At 45.0% G+C, this 16,073-nt stretch overlaps 1 protein-coding gene across 4 annotated transcripts in view; it reads left to right on the top strand.

The window, feature by feature from the left end:
- NTRK3 (neurotrophic receptor tyrosine kinase 3) overlaps positions 1 to 16,073 on the top strand; it is a 208,243-nt gene that overhangs the window by 140,662 nt on the left and 51,508 nt on the right. The window contains exon 13 of one of the 4 annotated variants that reach the window (XM_027644462.1): positions 45 to 2,729. The exons of the other annotated variants lie outside the window; for them this stretch is intronic. Coding sequence (XP_027500263.1) covers positions 45 to 163 — 119 coding nt within the window. The 3' untranslated portion in view covers positions 164 to 2,729. Of the gene's footprint in view, positions 1 to 44; positions 2,730 to 16,073 lie in introns of those variants that run through there. 4 annotated transcript variants of the gene reach the window in all.

Genomic DNA, 16,073 nt, shown 5'->3' with positions numbered 1-16,073 from the left:
TTTATTTTGCTTTTTTCTTTTTTCTGTTTTTTTTCCCCCTTTAGGTTTCAGAGAAATTATGTTGAATCCAATAAGCCTCCCTGGACATTCCAAACCTCTTAACCAAGGCATTTATGTTGAGGATGTCAGTGTTTATTTCAGCAAAGGACGTCATGGCTTTTAAAAACTCCTTAAAAGTCCCTGTTCTGATGTCAAGTTTATAGGCTGTGCCCTCAAAATGGTGGGAAGCAGTAAGCGTGGTCTGTATGGATTGAGGTCTCCTCCTAATAGGACTCTACAGCCCTGCCTGTACACACGTTAAAGCCAACTGAAACTGTGGTTTTCTGTCACCAGATAACAGGGTTGTTCTTTTCCTCCAATGGTCGCTGTGTTCGTTAAATATTCCTGCAAGGCACAACAGCAGCAATGAGAGCAAATAAAGAGAATTAAAACCCAGTTGAAAGGAGTCATCCTAATAACACAGTAAATAATTGTACTTTTGCTTTAAAATAAAACACAAAACAAAAACCAACCAAGCCAACCAAACTGACACCTTTAGTCATGTCCTCCCTGCTTGGAGTTTTCCTTGTAAGCTTGTGTCTTCGCAACACCCAGTGAATGCTGCCATCACCTCTTGCGTGGCACCGCCATGGGAGGTCTCCCAGAGCGAGCCGAGGCCTGGAAGAAACTAAAGCAGAATGAAGACTTTTGGTAAGAACAAAGGCAGCCCCGCTCCCAGTTCTTGCACAGAAAATAATGTTGGAAGGAATGAGGATGGAAAGAAAAAAAAAAAATCTTACTTCTCTGACAGGAAGAGAGTGTGGTTATCTTTGGAGTGCACATATTCTAGGAGGCTTTTTTTGTCTGTCTGTCTGTCTGTCTGTGTTAGAGCGGCTCATTGGATCTGACTATATTGTTGTCGTACTCTGGTCTCTCCCTGCTGCTTAAATGATGAGCTTTATCTGAGGAGTTGCGTGGACTTCCCTCATGGATGGAGAATCCATAGCGCAGGAGGGTCTGTGTCCTTGCCAGGACTAGAGCAGTAAACAAAGTGGAAAAGCATATCAGACGCACGCAGGTCCCAGTTGCTGGGCCCTTTCTAGCCCCCTTTAGCTGTCCTCTGTATTCCCACCCCACTAGAGATTGATTGTAACCGAGTCACGTACACAGAACCATCAGCTCAAGGCTGGCTGACTGAAGGAGAGGAAAAAAAAGTATTCTGCTGCTTCTTCTCTGGTAAAAATAGGAGTATCAATCTGGTTCTGGCCAATATTCGTATTCTCTCCCCTTCTCCCATCCCACTTTTGTCTTACTTCGTCCAAAGCCTCTCAGATGGAAAAGTAAACCCTTTTATCCTGTCCTCAAGAGAAGCCAGCTGCCCTTGTGGCAATTAGCAGGGCTTTCCTTGGACTCTCTGGATGTCACATGTATGGGAAACACAGATTTGCTCACACATATCAGTCATAACCTATAAGCAAAGCAGATTTTTTTCTAGAGGACAAAAAACCTTCCAAAAGCTTCAGGTGTGGCCAGATCCTTTTGAGAGGAATATTGGACCAGGAGCTTGCTCACCAGCCACTCAGCTTTGCTTGCCTTCTTGGTGGCCTGAGATGACCTTATCACATCAGGGGTGTCTCTAAATCACCAGCCCTCAAGGGTCACTGCCACTGGAAAAAGTCATGGTCCCTCTCCACTAGAACTGGGCAGAAGCCTCAGAATGGTATGTTCTGCTTCATCCTGCCTTACAGGTGACCTGCACGAACCAACCTGGAGATTGCCAGGAGGTTTTAGTATCAGCTGTTCCATAGGGATGTCCCTGGGAATATTCCATTCTCTCGCTTCTTCTCCTGGTTTATTTGCATAAAAAGGTGAAGTGCAATAGAAGAGTACTGGAGAGATGGTGGCAGATTGCTTTAAGTTAACGGACATGCCTTAGGGGGGCATCTGTGTTAGTTACGAGGAGACCTGGCTCAGGTTGGATGGCTTCAGAAACCATGACCAAATCTCCCAACAACGTTTCCTGCCCGCATCGGAGCTGGAAATGCAAGAGGTGCACTGCCAGAGAGGACCTACAGCCGTGTGTTGTTGACACCTCAATTCTGCAGATTCACAGAGTGAGGAGGAGCTTCACCGAGAGTGTGAATCACTGGGTGCTTGTCTGAACTGAATTTCCCCATCTCCTGGAAGTCGCCCACCTGACCTGGGGATGTCTTGTCCGTCTGAACTGTCTCCTCTCCCTAGCACTGTTCAGGGGACTCTGCTTTCAACCGTGTGTATCAGTTGTAGAGATACATCTGTGGGCCTGGACCAGAAGCCTATACCCAAACACCTTAGCAGAGGAAGGGTTGAATTTTGCAGCTCAGGTCCATCTCTGCTTAGAAGAAATCCTCCGGACCGTACAACGTAATTAAAAGCAGTTCTCCCCACTGTGATAGATGTCTCAATTTGTTTAACACCAATTAAAGTCTCTGGTTCCTCACTGCTGAAAATGAAAGCCAGTCGTGGCTGTTTGCGATTGGTGGCTTTAAGTAGCAAGTCTAAGGATGGGGTTTTTTTAAATTTTATTTTATTTTAATTATTGTAAATCATTACCTCATTTTCTGTCAATGAGATTCCTCCATCTTTGAGCATTCTTCTCTTGCCATAACTATCATCCTGTGCTAATGGGAAATGGGACGGTCCCTTTTCACAGAGACTATAGGAGTGTTCAATGTCTAGTTTCTTAATAAACACTTTATTTTCTAACGAAACAGCTGCACCAGGCCTCTTCTTTGAAGACAAAATAAATAAACGTTCAGAATGACATGTCCTATAGTCTACTTCTTCGTGACAATGGTCCATATGTGGGGATTTTGGTTTGTTTTCTTCTTTGGTGGGTGTGGAGGGTGGGATTTACTTTTGTGATGGGAACATTGCTCAGGTGTAGCTCTTGTTTCTGTCACTCTCATCGGGCACAAAGATGTTTTCTTACCTGAGAGCTTAGCTGCTGATGATCTCAGTTGTCAACCTGCTGGGTTTTGTAGCTCAAAATGGTCATATTCTCAGGGACGAGCTGCTACTGCAGGGAGTTTGTGTCAGAGTATGCCAAGAAGAGTTTCTATAGTTAGTGGAAAAAGTTTTATTAGAAGCCTTATCTCTCAGGGAGCTTGACATTAAAAGATTGTTCTGGCTGCAGTGCTTTTGTTTCAGGACATGTTGTTGCTTCAGGTCTCCTTGCTTGCCTGTGCAAATTGATCACCTGTTGGGTGTTGTTTTCCCATCCTCAGGAACAATTAGCCTCCTGTTAACTAGCAGGGATGTGTTTGATGTAGAGTCAGCGGGGTACAGGTGAGTGCTACACTCAGGTTCCTCATCAGGAGTTCATGTCCAGATTGTTGGATACTCCAGGAGGAGAAAGGAACCATTCTGCAGCATGCAGGTCTTGGCTTGAGGATGTGTCTTAGTGGTTGTGTCCTAGAATTGTTAATGGGAGATGTCATTTATGTAACTAAAAGCCTCTGTGCCAACCTGCAGGTGATTGTGGACATGAGGCTGGGGGTGTGTTTGAGCAGATATTGGTGGATGGTGCTGGAACCCTCTTAGAAAACCTGGTAAGAGTTTTGATGAGCAAATCCAAGACATGTTTTCCAGCATTCTTCTGTTCCTATAACTTGCTGGTATGACTTTCAAGCGAATGTCTCAAAATGATGCTATGAGTGAATTTCTGCATGCCATTCCCTTCTAATGACTATGTCTCTAGAAGTGATTGGATGCTGTGGTTTTCAGGATTAGGTGATGGCTGAGACCTTAACCTTTCCAGGAATGTCTTTAATGCCTGAGGCAAATGGTTGTCCCCTGACATAACCTTACACAAAGGATGAGTAGCTGAGCTGCATCGGATTTCATTCCTGTTTCCTTTTCCTTTCTGAGGTTTGAGAAACAAACATGAGTTGGAAGCTCTGCCTCTTCCTCCCCACTACTCCAGGATCTGTTATCAGATTTTACAGACCAGAAACATTTCAAACAATGGTTGATTAGCTAATTACCTAGGCTGCTGGTATGGTGGTCAGCTTTGGTTCACTTGGCTTTGTGTTTCAGGGCAACTGACTCCTTAAATAAGTATTCCTAAAATGTTTTTAATGCTGCCAGTTCCAAAGGAGCTGGTTTAACTATGCCCACAGGCTCTGACATGCATTGCAGAGGGATTGGGCACTTGTTTCTCCTTGTTCTTGCTTCTTGGTCATCTCTTATTGCCTGAATTACCCATGTGAAGGCTCCGTCTTCTTTGTGACAGTGGACCATGAGTTGATGCTGCTGTCCTGCCCTTCCTCCGAAGGCTGGCTTCAAATGACTCTTGAGCTGATTTCAGAGCTTGCTACTGAGGAAGCTCAGGATACTGGTTTGGTAGGGTGCAGGCAGTGGTCCATATCAGCTCCTCTTGAACACCACAACCCTACCTTCTTAGTTCTTGTAGAGTGTAGAGCCTGTGCGTGAGTAAGCAAAGAAACAAAGTTTTGGTTCTCTGCATTTTGACTCTAAAAAGATGGAATCATGTTTCTTTTAGTTCACACTTGGAGTCAGCATGATGGGCAGAGTATGTTTCTGGCACTGTAGCTTTCTGCAGGATGGAATGAGTGCATGGCCTGGTGGGACCTTGGGCTCAGACTTGCTGCAGGGCAGTGTCTGATGTGCGTGATGCTGCAGGTCATGATCAGGGTATATTGAGTCTCCACAACTGCTTATCCACATTGCACCAAACGAGTCCTGATGCTCTTTGCTGCTCTTTTCTTTATTTAGATGTGCTTTTAAGGAGTCACCCCTTCTTTCCAAAGAGGCTGAAGCTTCTTTTGAAGGTGGTGGTTTTATCTACCAGGAGGTCTTTGCTGTTTCCCTGTAACTGTGTCCTGTCTAGGGAGGCAGAATTCCTGGGAGCTGTGGGCAGTCAGAGGGAGCTGCTTCTGCTGATTCAGCAAACTGCAGCACTGCATCACTGCTTTGCTCTGACTTGTACCCAGAACAAGCTGCAGATCCTTAGGGTTAAGCTCTGGCATTAGCAGAGGATAAAGAGGCCTAGACACAGGAGTAAAACTAAAAACCATGGGTTTGGAGGAGCAGCAGCAAGAGACCATAAAAGAAATCAATGCTGAGTGACTTCATTTTTCTTAACATTTGGAAGCACTTTTGGTGCAGTTTGTGCAATGAGCCAAGGAGTCCTTATTAACCATGTACTTACCAGTACCTGCAGAGCCTGAGCAATTGGAAGAAAAGTTTTACAAGCTGTGGGGAAGTGCATACAGCTGCTTTGAAGGGAAGAGAGTATGACAGGAGACCAGCACACACACAGCTGTAAAATGTGCTTTACCTGGTGAAGTGATGATGTATCTTCTGCTCTTGTGGTGAATTTTGCTTTGCCTGTCTCTTTTGTGGTTTCTCCAGTGTCATCCCCCCTGCATTCCGTGTGACAGACAGGCTCCTTGGTGGTGCCAGCATGTAGTCTGATGCCACAGAGCTAGAATAAATCCCAACCCACACTCCCACACTGGTAAATAACTGCAGGAGGATTAGTTCATAAAGATGATAGTCTCTCCAGCAGTAAAGCAGAGTGCAAATACAAGACAACTACATTTGAATTTTTATATTAATTTTGAACTCGTGAGTGTAACTGCTGACTAATCAGCAGGAATAAATTTTGGTTGTTCTATACAAAGTGGAGGGATTTGTTCCAAGCGCTGGTTAAATGACTTACTCTGCTGTTAGTGAGTCATTTGTGACCTGTGTTTGATTCCTGCAGAGAAGTTGGCTTTTTGTAAGGATTTTCTTATGATTTCATAATATTTGGCCTTTTTTTCTCAAAGGTTTTGCTTCAAATATTCATGTTGTGTGATGGGTGCTGGTTTTGCTCTCAGGTTGGATGAGTGGATGTTTCAGACAGGCAGCCAGAAATGTAATATGCAGAGATGCTCTTCATTCAGTCATGTGGTATTTGGAGTTGTCCTTAACCCCATGTTTCTGTTTTGTATCTTGGGACTGGTACCATCCCAAGATCTACAGGCAAGAAAAACTGCTTTTGCTTGGGCCTTTGGAGTAGTTAAGAGCTGGTTTTCAGAGCAAGTAGCTTTCATGGCTCCAGCCTGAATTCTGGGAGCAGGCAGTGTCTGACCTGTGTGTAGGTCTCTATCAGTGCAGCCACTGCTGGAGGTCAGCCTTGTTTGTGAGGAGTCAGGCAGAGCCACACTGAAGTTACATTAGGCTCGGTAAACTGCCAGGATGTCTGAACATAGAGATTGTGGCCAGGTCATCATTATTTTAAGTGAGTCAGAGATGTGTCTAGGCTGTTTATTAAGATAATTGGGAGAGGGAGAGAAGGATGTTTGCTGTCCATGGACAAGGCCAGTGAGGTGGTGGAGTATATTGCAACATTTGATACAAGCGAGAAGGAGCTCATGGTCTTGCAAGCTGATGTATCCAAGGCCTGGTCCTGCCAGGATTCAGCTCCTGGTGCCAATAACAGGCATGTAAGGTGACATCATGATAATACAGTGTACACACTTCAAACGTCGCTGTTGTGAGCTTATCTTGCCAGGCTAAAGAGTTGTACCTTTGCTCTGGTTTCCTCATGAGGCCTTGTTGCCTGGAAATTTTAGAGATATTCTGGATCAACCGAGCATTTTGGGTTTGCCGTGTCAATGTCAGACAATATTTGGGGATGATAGGAACAGCTGTGCAGTCACTTCTTCCTTGATAGTGCCTGATCCAGTCCCCAGCAGACTCCTGAAGGTGGCTGCAGGTTTGCTTTGTGTATTCTGAGAGACATTTTTTCATCGGATTGTCCCAGAGGGTTTGAAAGTTTCAGAGTGTTTAAGCTCCAGTCACATGCTCAGCACTGCTAGAACAACTCCAGTGGTACCCATCCCCCAAAGCCACCATATCTCACGGTGCACAGATGTTGCAGGCGAGGACTGAGAAGGGACTCACTTAAAAGCAGGTAAGTGTCATTTTTCTCCTTTCAGGGAGCTGTTGTGTGTAATGTATTGAATTCAGACCTCTAGCAGCAATTATTTTGATGGATCTGCTCTAAATGCATAAATGATAAGTGACTGCATTAGACAGTATCAGTGAGAAACTGTCAGCTCAGGAGAAAGCAGAGGCTCTTCTGGCTGGAAACGCTGCAGATCTGGCGCTGTGTGGGAGTGGAAAATGAGAAGAGCCAAGTGCTGCTGGAGACCAGGGTTAACACCCACGGTTGCTCCTGTTTGACCACCCGGGTCAGGTCTGGAGACTGGAGGGTGCAGCCAGGGTGCCAGCAGGTACAGCAGAGCTGTGGGAGGTGGTTGGCATAGCTGTTCACTTCTTTAGAAAACTTGGGAGCACAGAACTGCCAGGGTGACTCCTTGATGATGGTGCCAGCCTCTCATTTTCATTAGCAATAAGCTAAAAAAGGCTGTGGTGGGCCTTAACCCTCCTTCCTGGGGCCAGCAGAGCATCCATCACAGACGGATAGCCTGTTTTGCAGCCATATGACACGCTTGCCACTCAATCCCAACAGAAGATCTGTGCAGCCATGGCTTCAGAAGAAGGTAACAAAATCCCTGACAGTGTATCTTGGATGACGGTGCCATCCTATGACTAGACTGAGTTCAATTTAATCCTGTTAACCTCAGTGGGGACTCCTGGGAGCTGGGTACTGTTCTCTGTAGGTCCTCAAGCTTCTCTGCATGGTTATAATGCGTGAAGCATCTGATGTTGTGCCACATTTCCTTCTCTGGATTCAGCGGTGCTGGCCTGAACCTCAAAAAAGCCGAGCAGATTGATATCAATAGCAGTCTCACAAGGGAAGAAGAATATCTCTCACCAAAAAGACAGTCATCCTTAGAAAATAAAGAAGACTCCTGAGCATAAAAGATGCGATCAGGTATACCCAGATAGGTAAGGATCGACAACATCCCTTCTAAGGGAGATCTCTAAGATTCAAAAGAGCAAGGACATGTAGTGATCATGAGCTGTAGATACAGCACAGACTGAAACCTGGCTCTCTGATCCCCCCAAAGATCACTGAAAACAAAGGGCTGCACAGGAATGTATTTGGATGATCCCTTGAAGGGATGGTTCAACCTTTTGGGGCATGTCTGTGCCCTTAGGTTATAGCACTGTGAAGCTCAGTCTGCCATGTACCTGAGCTGTCGGTGTGCCAGCACAAGGAGGGAGGCATCCCAAGCTTGCTGGACACGAGCCACAGAGAATTTTACTACCCAGCCATCCCTGTCTGAGACCTCTCCATCTCTTGCCTGCCCATTTCCCTGTGCTCCCTTCTGAGTAGGAACAGATCCTCATGGGTTGGAGCTTTCACCGGATCTTACCCAGCTCCATGCTTAGGTTCCCCAACCAGAAGTCAGAAGATCACCATCTCTTCAGTTATTTCTTTGACATAACAACTCTGGAATTGCCCACAGGTGTTCTTGTCTGGAGAAGTAAGTAGATGTTCTCTGATCATGGTGCAGGGGTGTGTGTATGTTTGTGTTTGTATGCATAGAAGGAATCAAATATTCATAATGGAAAGATGGTGTTGGATTTCCAAGGGAAGAGACACATTCATTAAATGTGATCTACAGCCCAAGGCAAAGAACTGGAAGTCGGGACGGTAACGCCTTCAGGGGCTGTCACATGGAGGTAAGTTTTTGCTGCAGCTTCTCCATCTGTAATTCTGCATAAATGACTGAAGTCCCCCATAGTGCACTGATGGATGAGAAGAGCCTGACTCTGAGCTTGTCCTGGGTGTGATTCAAGACAGCAGCTTTTGAGACCCTCAGTAGCAAGCACGTCCCTGTGTCATGGAGACTGAGCTGGTGTCTCCCACAGAGCTCAGCTTCAAGCTCAGAACAGCTTCTCGGGTTTGGAAAGAAGCAGGGAGCCACAAGGGTCCTTTCCCAAGGGACATCCAAGCCCAAGTGCAGGCATCACACATACTGCTCCTTGCTCCCTCACAACCCCTTGAAAAAAAGACTCTTTGTTCTAGGAGATATAGATTATATATATTTTAAGGCTCCATAAATCATTCATCGCCCAAAGATGAAACTGAGCATCAGAGCTAAGAAAAGGCTGAGGTTGTGAGGCGAGGAGCCTTCTATTATTTATTGTACTAAATCTTGACCTGGTAGTACCTCCTTGAAATCTTGCCTTTGCTTTGGGAAACCCTCTTTTTCTCCTAAAAATCTGAACTATGTTTCTACTTTCAGTAGATAATTGTAGCAAGAACCTAATCAACTGCTTCCCATGTTGTGCAGCTTGGTGATTGGCTTTCAAAGAGGTGTATGGCCTAATGAGCATGTGAGAACACAGTAGGGCTGTTGAGAAAATCATGGACATGTTGGCTTGGAATGAGAATGAAAGAGTCCTAGTGATGCTATGGGATCAAATAGGGTTGAGGGGTTAACACTGAATCTGGCAAACAATGGCAGGTGGGAATAACTGAATGGTTTGAGAAGAGAGGCTGGGTGTTTTCTAACTGAGCCAGACACTTCTAGGCTCAGTGGGGCACAAGCCAGCTGTGAATAAGGGCTCCTGCTCACTTGTGGTCACTTGGTGGTCAGCATGAAATGAGTTTGTGGGTGTCAGCCTTGTTCCTGACAGCCAGATGTCCACAGAAGCAAATGCCAATAATTAAATCCAGAGTGTGGCTGTATGATGCTGGTTTGTGGTGTCCTGACCTCTTGGCAGAAAGAAATAGTCAACACAACCTGTCTGGATAGCAGCAGAACTCTCAGCCAACAAAGTGGAAAGAGAGGAAGAGGGACTGGTTGTTTGTTTGCATTTTCTTTGTGTTTTGTTGTTGTTTGTTTGATTCTGTAATCTAAGAGCAGGGCTGGAAGTTGAGCTTTCACTTCATAAGATCATGGTTTTCCTTCTTACATCAGTCGTATTACAGCAAAAATTCAGATTCTACTTGTCCTGATTAAATGTCAAAATGTTGTACCACAGCAGCAGGAAACTATCATGTTGCTTTGCTATTGCCTTTTTAATTACTGTCACCAATTCATTGGCAGGAGTAATCTTACTGCTAAAGGCTGGAGACACCTTCCCTTTCCACCACTACACAGCCCCAGGGCTTGTAAGATCCACTTTTGGCAGTAAGGTGAAATAAAGAGAACTTCAATTATTTGCTGCTCTTCATTTGTGCCAGCACAAGACCTTATGAGGCCACAGTCTAACCTGGGTGTCTAGTATGGTTCAAGTTAAAAATAACCCCACTACCAGCCCTGCACCCTCAAAGGTTATTTTTCACCCAGAACCTTTCGGGGCACTGCTTTGCCAAACAGCAGTGACAGAATAAGGGAGAGGGTGACCCGTAGTGGGGTGGGGTGACAGGCACCCACAGGGTCGAGTGGGTGGCCAAACTCCCAGCAGGTTTCACCATCAGAGCTGGCAGCTGATAGTTTGCAGCAAGCAAACACCGTGACACCCAAGATGCTGCTGCAAAAACTGGGAGAGAAATTATTTGGAAATGTGCTCTTTCTAAAGCTTTTATTTTTTAATAGAGAAAACCTTTCAGGCCCCTTTTTAATTCATAATAAAGAGCAGGTTGAAAAGAAGGAGAGGGCAAATGAAGACAGTGAGGCTTGCTAACTTCCTTTAAAGTTGGAAGGTCACCTTTAAAAATGGATGAATGCAGCATTTGGAGGAAGCTCCAAGGCAGCAAGCCTGGGGTTCAGCACTAGAATAGGAGGCAGAACAAAGATAAAAAGAAGAATCCAATTGGGATCTAGGAATAGCTGCAGAGCTGCAAATCCCTGTGGTGGACTTGGGTGGAGGCGGTGTTTAAGGGAGCTTCTCTGCCCGCTCTCTGAAAGCTGCAGTTGTGCGTGGTGATGTGCTGGGGAAAGTTAAATTTGGAGCTGGATAGCCAGCTGGACTGAGCAGGGACACATGGACTGGTGGTATCACTGTAGGAGTAAACTGGGATTTGGGATAAAATTAAAGCACTGCCTGTCCATTTGCATTCAGGACAGTGAGTAACCCTACAACTGTCTCACCTGTTTTGGTTGTGTTCCTGATGACTTTTCCCCTTTCCTGGGACTCTGTGGGGAGTGGGAAAAAGGTATTTACAGCATGAATCCTGGTGATGATTTGCTGGACAGAAATCTTTTGGTCTGTATTTTGGATGCTTTCCTGGCTCTGGCTACTTTGGTCCTCTTTGTGAGCTGGTGAAATCCAGGGCATGGTAGCACCACTGTGTCATATGGAATTATGTGAATATACTCCCTTCTCCTTACTCCATCCAAATCAATATACTGGATGCTAAGATACAGCCATATACTTCATGATCCTCAGTTACCTGCTTCAGAAATCAGATAATTCCTCCCCAGAATACTCCAAAGATAAGATGTCACAGGGGAAGAAGCCTAACATTTGAAAAGGTAACCCACCCTGTGTCCAACGTGGTGCTTTCCCCCCAGTGCCAGCCCTTCCCACCTTTCCTTGAAAACCCCAGATGCATCCTGGGAGCTGTGGACACCAAGGGAGGAGTGGGGACTGTGACAGGGGAAACCTGTGACCCTGGTGCTGGTCTCAACTCTGTTTGCCCTGGGCAGAAGTTCCCTCTGTTGGGGGAACAGTTCTTAGGATTCACCTGAACTCATTTCATATTTAAGCACTTGCCTGTCTTTCCCTCTGAGCCAAGACGCAGGGGCATCAGACATGTGCTATCTGTTTCTTATTAAGTGGTTTAACAAGCCCAGCTAATTACAATGTACTCAAGGATTTTGTAGCTTATGAAAGCAGTCCCTGTTTGTTTGTGTCAGTGCTTTAATACATTAATACACCAATTAAACCTCGGGAGGTGTGTGTGCTCACACAGCTGAACATACGGGGAGGCACGTTGATGGTTTTCATGTCAACTGGGGCTTCTCTGGCTGTTTCAGCTCCAGCTCTGAAGGGATGCTTGTGGTTTTGCACTCAGCCTTGTCAGTGAAGGGACATACATCCCCTACATAAAAACATTGTTCTCCCTGCCCAGAATTATGTTGTTTTACAAGACTCAGGCAGACATGGGCACTCTGTTGTTAAGGTTCTCAGACAGGCTTGGGAGAGTTTTGCGGTCTTTCTTTACTTCTCGGTGCTGATGATACAGGCAATTTGTGCACGAAAGGGTTGTCTTCTCTCCCTCAATTAGTCCCAAGGGGTCACCAGTGGGAGCATGCTGTCTGTGACACAAGTATTTGTGTGCAAAGGGCCCGGCACATTCATTAAGCTACACAGTAACGAGCAATAATCAGTGCACAAGGCATCCAGCATGAGCCAGTGGAGGGATGGGGCTGGAGCAGGCAGGGAGGGTCGGAGGTAAAAGCGTCCTCCAGTGCACTCATAGCTCAATGAAAAGAAAGCAATTGTGGGGGGAGGAGAAGGAGAAATGACAGATTAAAGCAAATTGAGCAGCTGTAATAAATACACTTGAAATTGAAGTGATTATATTCCCTGCGGAGCTGAAGTGCTGAGGAGGGTCTGCAGAAAGGGCAGCTGCACAAAACCAGTGGCCTTTTGGCGAACAGGCTTACAGGGAATGCAAAATGAGTTGAAGAAATCTGGCTGGGCTTTAGTGCAGGTCTTTCAGATGCAGTTGGGAAGGCTGCCCTAAATATTCAGCCTAGTAAAAATAAAGATAATAAAAAACAGGATGAAGGGACTGACATACACCAGACTGGCTAAGCAAGAGATTGAGACTGCGATGGGGCACTGCTGAGAGCTGGTACAGAGCATATGGAGGAGAAGGTGTTTATCTTGAGCGTGATATATGGAAAACTTAGACTGATGACAGAACAGAAGCCAGCTTGAATCAGCAATAATAGAAGGATTATTAAATATTTTTCATCTGCCAAAATTGCATCCAGCTTTGTAGAGAATGAAGAGAAGGATCTCCCCATATGAGTGGCCAGCTGTTCAAGGGCATGAGTCAAGGTGAACATTCTCTAGAGATGAAGAGCACATCCCATAATGTACACCTGAGGGCATGCACACAAGTTGCAAAACTCTTTGCTGACATTTTAAACTGTCTATTTAAAATGGAGCAGCTGGATAAGAGTTAGAAGGGTTGGAAGGTGGTGGACATAATGGGGACAAGAGACAGACCAGTAAGTTTAATGTTTGCTCTGGGAAATTCTTGGAAAGCTTCTTAAACTTTGAGGGATGTTGTGAGAGAACACCTGGAAAGCAACGGTTTGTTAAGGCCAAACTTATGTGGCTTGAAGTTGTGGGAGGTCACACTCAACTAATCTGCTGGCATTCCCTGAGGATGTCACTGCAACTATATCTAAGGGAAATTCAGTGGATATAGTACACTGAGATGTTCTACAAGTATTTGACAAGGACCAGCATCTGAGATTAATGACTGGGGTTAGAAGCATCAGTGCAGGATTTAAAATAAGAGCCTCTGTAGAAATCTGCCCTAAGAGCAAGGGACAGAAAAGAGCTATGGTTAAAAGTGTTTCCAATTGGAAAGAGGTTGAAAGTGATGTGTCCTGAAAGTCACTCTTAATCACCTGTTTTTCATGATGTCTGCTAACGAGCTGCAAAGAAAACACTGAAGGAAGAACCAAAGTCCTCCCTTTTGTATCATCACGAACTGAGGATGAACTCTGACTATGGCCAAGGCCCCAGACATAGCCAGTGCCTCTCGTGATTTGGGATGTTTTTCAGAGTAGGGATCTCAAGACAAAGAAGAGAAGCAGAGAGAGAGAAAGAACACCACTTGGACCTTCCTGCAATACTGTGAGCAGTACTTGGAATGTACCCACACTGGAAGAGACATGGCACGGGGAAACTGCAATTTATGCTGCAGAGACACAGCGCTATCCATTAAGGAAGGAGAAATGAAGCAAGCTGGACAGCACAGAAATTTGTTGTTCATTGATCTCCTTCCAGAAATGAAGAAGTGATTTTTGACAGCTCGGCAATTATTTATTCCTTCATTATTTTTTATTTTTGTCTTCTTTCTCTACAATTCCAGTTTCTGGTCTGGGGACCTCAGGTGACTTTATGTGAGCTCTTGTTTGTAGGAGAATTTCAGCTGACTGTGTAAATGCAGGAAGTCAGAGTGAAGTTTTGAACTTTGGGTGTTCATATGCACTCAGATATTGATCTGGGTAGGTTTTCCCACTAGCTGCTTGAAAAATCTCTGCCCTGGGAAAAGGTTAAGGGACTTGATTTAAACTCTGATTGATAAAGAAAAGACATCAAGGTGACCTTTTTAATACAAGCTGAATTTGGGGTCACTTTACAAGCTCAGATTGCAATAAGGAACCAGGATTTGCAGGCAGACTGATGGATTGGATTAGTGGACACTGGCCTCTGATTTTTCCATGTTACCATCCCAGGATCTGATGATGGCCCTCCAATTAAGGTGGTTCAGGAAAGCAACATATATAGTCTTGTTCAAGGTATTTTCTGATGAAATGAGACCTGTCTTAGGCTAGTGAAGAAAAACAGCTAAAGGCATATTGAAGATCTTTCCACCATTACACTGCATTCTGTGCTCTTCAGCTTCACCCACATATATTCATCTACAAATCACAATTGCCAGCTTTGGGAGGTTCTTTTTATGCCTCTGCATCCTCACCTAACTGCAAAACAGTATTACCCTTTCCCATCTTTTCCAGAAATCTTGTTGATTTTTCTCCTCTCCACTAGCAGTATGTTCTTGCTGTAAAACTTCAGAATGCACATTTAAATTTAAGCTGTTAAGCCATATATGATACATATATAGAAGTATATATATATAATCTTGGTTCCTAGTGGGTTGCCTTCCCCATGTGCCTTGAATATCAACTTAACAATCATCCAGTCCTCACACATAGTTCGGTTAAAGCTGAACATGCACCTTTCCACCATCTGCAATTAATCATGTCTTCTGAAGCTACCAGCACTGCAGAATGTTTTCTTGAGTCTCACTAGGACCTTTAAGAAGAATTAACTGGCTATTTTTCCCCTGGTGCAGACACTGATGTTTGGCCACAGGAGAAAACTGTAGGATTCTTTTTTTTTTTTCCCCTCTTGGACTCAGTGAAGTTTGTGCTGTTTTTTATGAAAATTCACCCAAATCAGCTTGCTCATAATGGCGTGAGGCATTGCTGAAAGATGACAGACTGACAAATGGACAAATATATATTGTTTTATCGTCACATGTTCTTCACACACTGGGAGTGTCAGAGACAATAAAACAAGATGGATTCTCATCACAATAAATGCAGGACATAGCAGGGATATGGTGAAGCAGTGCCATCAGAGAAGGATGCCTGTGGTTCCTAAAAGTAGCACTGAACTCCCGGTGATGAGGGATTTCCAAAGCATTACTCAAGGAGACCTTTTTCTGGTTCACCTCTCATTCCTCAAAGAGCTCTGTTCCTGCCAAGGAGAAGAAGGTGCTGTTGACTGGACAATGCCTCAGCCAGTGCCTGTGAAACAAATCGGATTCCACCGTGGAGCAGCTCTGGAGTCAATGCATGGCTGAGTTGCTGCCTTTCAGGGATCCTCTTCTGTGGAATGGACCCAGGGTACTGGTGGGCTCCTTTCTCTCATTTAGAGCTGCTTTGCTGTTACCTTCTTTCTTTTTCAGCAGTGAACCTTTCAGGTCCCCCCCCTTTCAGGGGAACCTTTTTCTAAGATTCCCCTTCTTCTGTTGGTGTGCAGAATCACATTAACACTAGTACAGCATTCATTGCATCCTACTTGTGACTCATACATAGGCCAAAGGAGCAGGGGAAGCACACACCTGGAGGGTTAAATGAGGACCAGCTGCTATCCCCATCAGATTAACTAATTCCTTTGTAAAATACTCCTCCTCTTTATCCCCCTCTGCATAATTTGCTGCCTCTTAACAATAGCCTAAATCACCCAAACCACAGTAATTTTAGAGCCCAGCAGACAGAGCTGTCTCACATTACTCCTCCTTCAGGGGTTTCCTTTTGCAGGAGAAGTTGGAAAGATGGAAAAAGGGATGTACAGACAAGTAGGGAGAAAGCCAAGGAAACCTCAGGCAGAAACAAAGATGGAACAAGGTCCGTTTGGGATGTTAGGAAAATGTGAGTCTGAGGGAACACCTCATCAAGCCATAGACATAAGCACAATTA

The sequence above is a fragment of the Corapipo altera genome, unplaced genomic scaffold (assembly GCF_003945725.1).
Source record: "Corapipo altera isolate COAL_440 unplaced genomic scaffold, ASM394572v1 50, whole genome shotgun sequence".
Classification (NCBI taxonomy): domain Eukaryota; kingdom Metazoa; phylum Chordata; class Aves; order Passeriformes; family Pipridae; genus Corapipo; species Corapipo altera.
Note: the sequence above shows the minus strand (reverse complement) of the source record. Positions and strands in the feature narration are given on the sequence as shown.